Source organism: Medicago sativa, chromosome 2 (genome assembly GCF_051527215.1).
Source record: "Medicago sativa cultivar Bolivia chromosome 2, Bolivia_mono, whole genome shotgun sequence".
Taxonomy (NCBI): Eukaryota; Viridiplantae; Streptophyta; class Magnoliopsida; order Fabales; family Fabaceae; genus Medicago; species Medicago sativa.
In genome coordinates, this window is record NC_140750.1 from 48,475,464 (window position 1) to 48,482,440 (window position 6,977).

General features: G+C 34.8%; 1 protein-coding gene across 1 annotated transcript; it reads left to right on the forward strand.

Moving 5' to 3' along the window:
- Nucleotides 1–1,744: 1,744 nt before the first annotated feature.
- On the forward strand, nt 1,745–3,830 carry LOC146947078 (isoliquiritigenin 2'-O-methyltransferase-like). Its single transcript, XM_085744776.1, has 4 exons — nt 1,745–2,302; nt 2,407–2,720; nt 2,838–2,902; nt 3,221–3,830. The coding sequence occupies exons 1-4, from the start codon at nt 1,806–1,808 to the stop codon at nt 3,515–3,517; spliced, it is 1,173 nt and encodes a 390-aa protein (XP_085600902.1). The 5' UTR covers nt 1,745–1,805; the 3' UTR covers nt 3,518–3,830.
- Nucleotides 3,831–6,977: the final 3,147 nt, after the last annotated feature.

Below are 6,977 nucleotides of genomic sequence, written 5' to 3' on the forward strand. Positions count from 1 at the left end.
CCTACTAAACCATGACTTTGTCTAAGATCCAAGACTGACATACTTAGCTAATAAACTAGAAAAAGAATCAACTTTTTATCGCTCGGCTGTCCTAGCTTACGCCTAACCTTCTATTGTTGGGATTTTTTTTTGTCTAAACCTTAATTATCTATCTCTCAATGTTGGCTAACAGACTAATTATTATAGGTGTAAACAAAATCATTAATCATTAATTTCAAAACATAATAAATATACATTTTTTTTGAAAGATAATAAATATACATTTAATATCCCCTAAAAAAAAATATGTATTTAATATTTAATATAACATGCACTTTAGTTAAAACACGCGATAACCACTTTTTTTTCTTCTTTCAAAATTATAAAAAAAAAAGTTTTTTTAAAAAATGTAAACTCATGTTTACCACTTTAATAATTGAATACATATTTGTCAATCAAATTTTCACGATAAGCCAAAATCGATGTTCTTTTTTAATGTCTATACCTACCAACACGAGATTGGGAAGATTGCAATCTGAACAAAGGGGATAATCGATGCTCTTAAAAAATAGAACACGCCATATGCAATCTATTTTAATCAGTTTTCTAATACTCCATGTGAAACAAGCAACCAAGCACGCCATTTTTCGAGTGTACACTACTCACAATAAACAACAAAATCACTCCCACGTGATCTTTCACGATCTGCTCCTCCCTCATTCAATTTTTATTTTTTTCGCCAGTTTGGTTTTACATTAGAGTCGGATCAATTATGCTCTTTGGCTGGGTTTTAAAACTTCAACAAGGGATCAATCCGATCAAGGCACTGGTTGAATCAGATTGGTCATTAGTTGAACTACATGATTGTTGTAACGAAGTTTTGTACTGTCATTGCTAATCGTAGTGAAAACTTTGTACTAATTATATGATAGTTAAAAAAAAAGCGATGATTGGAAATATAAAATGACATATATTGAGAGGGGTGAAAATGCAAATAAAAAAAATTGAGAAGTGTTAGTAACACTTTCTTTTCAACACTTATTCTCTTATCGGATGAAGTTTACGTAATATCCATATTTTAAAAAAAAGGTCCTACATAAAGTGGTGTGAGAACCGCTAATTAAAAAAAAAAATCCTATACTCCTGGACTACTTTTCTAGCTCTTCTCCAAACAAGAATCACAAGAAAGGGTTAACATTAATTTGGCATGTGAGAATATGAAAGATTTGGAAAGCGAGAAAAAAGATCATCTTCTCATCAAAGTCTCCGAAGGTAGAACACATTATTGATGAAATTAAATTAACATCAAGGAGGTGGTTTCTTGCTAGGAAAAAGGGGTGGGTCTTGCTTGTATTTTGAATGGTTTTTGAATCCTCTAATATGTAATATGTAACTTAAATTTTTTTTTTTTTGATGGATCGAGTATCCCTTATACTTATTTTTTTGGGTGGGTCTTACTTCTACTCTTTGATAAATTATTAATTATGCTCCCATGTGAAACAAACTATTATAATATGTTTCTTTTTAAAGAAACTATTAGAATATGTGTTATTTCTAATTTACATATATTCTAATAGTCAAGAAACAACACACACAAAAACATCATTTTAAAGCCAACGCGTGGTTTGCAATTCGTATTATAATACTATGGAGTAGTCAATAATAACCAACGGTTCATCAAATAAGAGAGAGGCAAAATAATAATTAATTAAAATGGAACGTGCCAAATTTACCTATAAAAAGCATCACTTAATTGAGGGAAATCAAACACACACTCTCTATCAAAGCATCACCAAATCTATAAGCCAAAAAACAAAGAAACAATCATGAGTTCCTATACCAATGGCAATGGCAATGGCAATGGCAATGGCAATGGCAATGGCAATGGCAATGGCAATGGGAAAGTGAACAATAATGTTGTGGAAACACAAACCCCACAAACAGGTGACAGTAGTGATACACTCTCTGCTATGGTGTTAGGTTCTGTTATGGTTCTTCCTGCAGTTCTTAATGCTGCAATTGAGCTCAAACTATTTGATATCATTGCTACCAGCAATGATGGATTTATGTCAGTCTTTGAAATTGCTTCAAAGTTACCAAATCAACACTCCGACTTACCAAATAGACTCGATCGTGTTTTGTGCGTTCTTGCAAGCTACTCTCTTCTTTCTGTTTCCAATCGCACCAACGACGATGATGGTAGTACTTTGAGAGTTTATGGGGTCACTTCTTCTGGCAAATACTTTGTTGATGATGAAAATGATGGTGGTTATTTGGGCTCATTCACACCATTTACTTGTCACAAGGCTTTGTTTGGAATGTGGTAAGTATTTCTAATCAATTAATTTGCATGAAATCTTGATCTATATGTTGTTAATAGTCCATGCAAAAACGTTGATATATAAAAAAAAAAAATTTGTATTGTAGGTCTAATTTCAAGGAAGTAATAGTGAATGAGGAGATTGACCTATTCAAGAAAGTTAATGGGATATCTATGTATGAATACTTTGGAAAAGATTCACAAATAAACAAAATATTTAACAAATCAATGACTGATACATGCAATGTTGAGATTAGAAGAATCGTTGAAGAATACAAAGGTCTTGAGGGAGTATCAACTATGGTTGATGTAGGAGGTGGCAGTGGACAAAGTCTCAAAACAATTATTGCCAAATACCCATCAATAAAGGGAATCAATTTCGATCTTCCTCAAGTGATTGAAAATGCACCACCTACTCCAGGTAACATATTTCTCTTGTAATTACATTCCTAAAGTTATATCCAATGATTACTTTCTATATATATTTTGAACTTTCTTAAGAGTTTAGATAAATTCAAAATTACCAAATTTCATTTAGGGATCCAACATATTGGAGGAAGCATGTTTGAAAGTGTTCCACAAGGAGATGCCATACTACTTAAGGTCAGTGTGTTGCTGAAATAATTTAATATATGAAACATTTATGTGCTTCAATTATAAAATTAAGTTCATGAGAAATGTTACTGGCACACATTTTAACACACACTCTCTTTGATTGGTTAAAATTCACACGAGACCTATCAAATTTATGTGGGACTCACATAATTTGGTGGGACCCATGTGAATTTTAACCAATCAAAGAGAGTATATTGAAAAATATGTGTTAAAATGTGTGTTGATACCATTCCTCCTAACATCATTTATTATCTATAAGAAATATAGTGCTTACAAATTATTTTGTTTTGAATCTCATTGTTTTAGAGTGTATGCCATAACTGGTCGGATGAACAATGCATACAAATTTTAAGCAATTGTCACAAAGCTTTACCACCAAATGGAAAGGTCATTATCATAGAGCTCGCAAAACCAGATGTTCCAGAACCAACAGACGCATCTCGATTCATTTATGGTATGGACAACATCATGTTTCTCACCGTTGGTGGAAGGGAAAGAACTCTGAAAGAATATGAAAGTTTGGGTAAACGATCTGGATTTGTTAAGTTTCAAGCTGCTTGTCGTGTTTTCTCCATTCTCGAAGTGATGGAACTCTACAAATAATTATGGCACACATATATTGGAATTTTACATTCAAATGTGGAGAGTTGATATTTATGCATGAGTTTTCCTTCATCAATTCACCTCACATTGATCGTTAAGCTTTTCTTTTGGCTTGTAACTTTTATTTTAATCATGAACTGAACTGTTTTTTACTTTACCAAAGATCCGATCCATTTGGATTCTTCTGGTATGAGACAGTTTTTTGTACTTATTCAAGTGTTTCTTTGGGTTTTGGTCTAGTCCCCAAAATTATGTTCTTGTCTTTTTTTTTTTTCATTAATAAATTTTATAAAGTGTTGCAAGTTTATGTAAATATCTTCGCTTTTTCTCTTCTTTACAGTAACTTAAACTTCGAAGATTCTTCTAGAATATAATGTAATTTTTCTAACTCATTATGAGTGACACATTAATTTTTTTTAAACATACAAGGTTAGTAATTAATTTTTTTTTTGTAGAAACTAAACTAGTCCACCGAAATTGACACCGGAGAGAATTGAATATGAAACCTTAAGAGGAGGACACTTCAAGGTCTTAAGCCAACACCAACAAACCAACCCAATTGGGCCTGGTTAGTAATTAGTTGTTATATTAGTTTTTTTTCTTCCTTCGTTTGGGTTTGAGTCCTAGACCCCAACTGATTATCCCTTAACACAAACCAGTTGATCTATCTGATGTAATTTTTTTCTATCAATCAAAAGTAAGTATTCGAGTATCGTTTCCACAAGGGACTAGTGCGATATCACAGGCCGTTCAACGTTAATCACCATTTTAAGTTAGGGTTTAATTGGTTATTTGATATAAAACCTAATCGAGCTAAAATGAAATAATTAAAATGAGATTTGATAAAGACTTAAAACTGTTAGGATTAGATTTCATTGACCAAGCTTTGCATATATCCTTATGATCGCATATATGGATTCTAGCTATTAATCGATATTATCACATATCACTCGACAACATCGTTTATGTCTAAACAATGTCGTGACTTCGATCGTATCATTTAATCGACGATTTCTGAATCTATTAAGCGATCTGATAGCATTAAGATTTGATATTTGAAGTGATTACCAAAACCTAAACCCCATTTCTAGAATTCATGCTTTGATAGACGATTATCCTAAATCTAGATTCAAAAAGTATTTTTCAATATCATTTCAAATCATACATAAACATGAATAGCAAGGATAATATCAATACAAGTAAAAACTAGAATCATATATTGAAGGATCAAAAGAGATACATATTGTGCTTGATCAATTACATCTAACTCCAACAAGTGAGATTTAGCTACTCATTATTATAATAGCCTTGCAAAAATGTAAGAAAAGATGAAATTGCATTGCAAGATCTTGATTTCTCAAACAATCTTGAAGAATCCACTTCCTAACACTCTTGCTCTATATTTCTCTCTCAAACTCACCTATCTCTCTTTAAAATAATAGTATCATATGTCTGAAAAATGAGAGAAAGGCTTAAATACTATTGCTGATAAGTGACTTCTCGCCATGCGAGATGATGCTCGCCATGGCGAGTTGATCTTCCTTTAGTAGTGGGTTTCTGCCATGTCATCAAGGAGTCTGAGACCGCCTTATCTCGCCATGGTGACGTTATTGCTCGTTGTGGCGAGGCCATGATTCCCTGGATTATGGACTTTCTGGAACTTGCTCGCTTCTTCCTCACTTTTGGCTCGCCATGGCCTCGCTGTGGCGTGCTAAGGACTTCTCAAAATTGGTGCTCTCCGGAACTCCTCACTGCAGGCTTGATTTAAGCTCGCCGTGGAGAGTGAGCTTGCTTCCTCCTCGTTGTGGCAAGGCATGGACTTGTGAAAATGGTCACTTTCTGAATTAGCTCGCATTTACCTCGCCTTTACTCGTTGTGGCAAGTTAACCTTTGCACAATTTTGTTGATTCCTTTCTTGCTCAGTGTCTTGGCATCCATTTTCCTGCACAATAGGATAAAGTTAGATATAAAAAGCATAATCATGAATTTGTTCATTTAATCTTGGCTTTTCCTTGGATAACTTGTAAAACAAGTAACAAAAGTGCCTTAAATACAACATGAAATTAACTACTTTCTAGAACTTATCAATATCCAACCCTACACCATATTTATCTTTATTTATATTATCACCAAGGTTATCAAAATCAGATTGGATTGAGAACCAGACCTACCTCCGGTCCGGATGGCATTTAAAATCGAACTATAATAGAACCGGGGAGGGAATCGGAAAACTGAAACAAAACTGGTCAAAATCGTCCGTTCAGACGGTTCCCTTTGTTGGGTCGGTTTTTTTTTGTTTGTCTAAAACAGATTTTCTTGACTGGATTTGGATTTATTTTCTACTTCATCTTTTGTGTTTATGGAACTGGGATGAAATCCTTATTCATAAAAGAATACCAGAAGAATACAAATTCACAAATCATGAAACTTAGAAGAAAAAGAAAACTTAGAAGATGAAGATCAAAAAGAAAGAAGCCCATGGAAGGCTATAAATACACCTTTTGAGATCATTCTCAAGGCATGACCAAAATAGATTAAACCTAGTTTCTAATATTGTACTCACTAAAAGTACAATATTTTACTTGCGATAAGCACAATATCAGATATTAAGGTTTAGTACTGTATTGGTCATGCCTTGATAATACTCTCAAGAGGTGTATTTGTAGCCCTCCATGAGCTAGGTTTTCTGTGACTTAATGCCTAAGTAATGTGGGCTTTAAGTCATTTTACTGAGCTCTAGATGCTTTTAGAAGCTGGTGGCGGCAACCCCTCTGGAAGGACGCGCCTAGGCCTTATGACCCCTTCCGGAGGGCGCCTAAGCCTTTCTAGAGGGCATTCTAGCCCCTAGGAATATATTGACGGTCCACAGTCCCCCAAACACGAGCTTTGGGACGAGGCAAAATGATGAATTTATGAGGTTAATTATTCATAAGGATTTGCAATGTTTGATACGCTTACTGTGTATATCATTCAAGAGTGGCGTTTTAGGGCTTCTAAGGTCCCTGAGTCTTTTCATGGGCGTTTTGGCCTTTCTAGACGGTCCACAGCCCCACAAGCACAAGCTTTGGGACGAGGCGAAGTGGTGAGGCCGTCTTCAGGGAGAAAACAATTCTCTCTCCTCATGGAGAGCTCGTTTATTTGGAGGAATTCTTTAAAGGAGAAGGCCGCCAAGATGGAGGGAGACCTCGCCAAAGCCCAATCGGACTTGGAAACCAACAGGATGGCTCTGGCGGAGACTTTTGATGCAGGGTCTGAACGCGCAAGAGAGCACGTTATTCATTTCTACCCAAAGGTGGATTTGAGCGAGCTGGGTCCTTACAAGATTCTGGTGAATGGCGAGTTGGTGGATGTGTTGGAACAAAATGTGTTTAACATTACCCTTTGAGAGTTTTGCTGATAACAAGATATTAAAAATTGTCAATTGGATAAGCTAATATTTGTTCAAGTGTACAGGGCCATA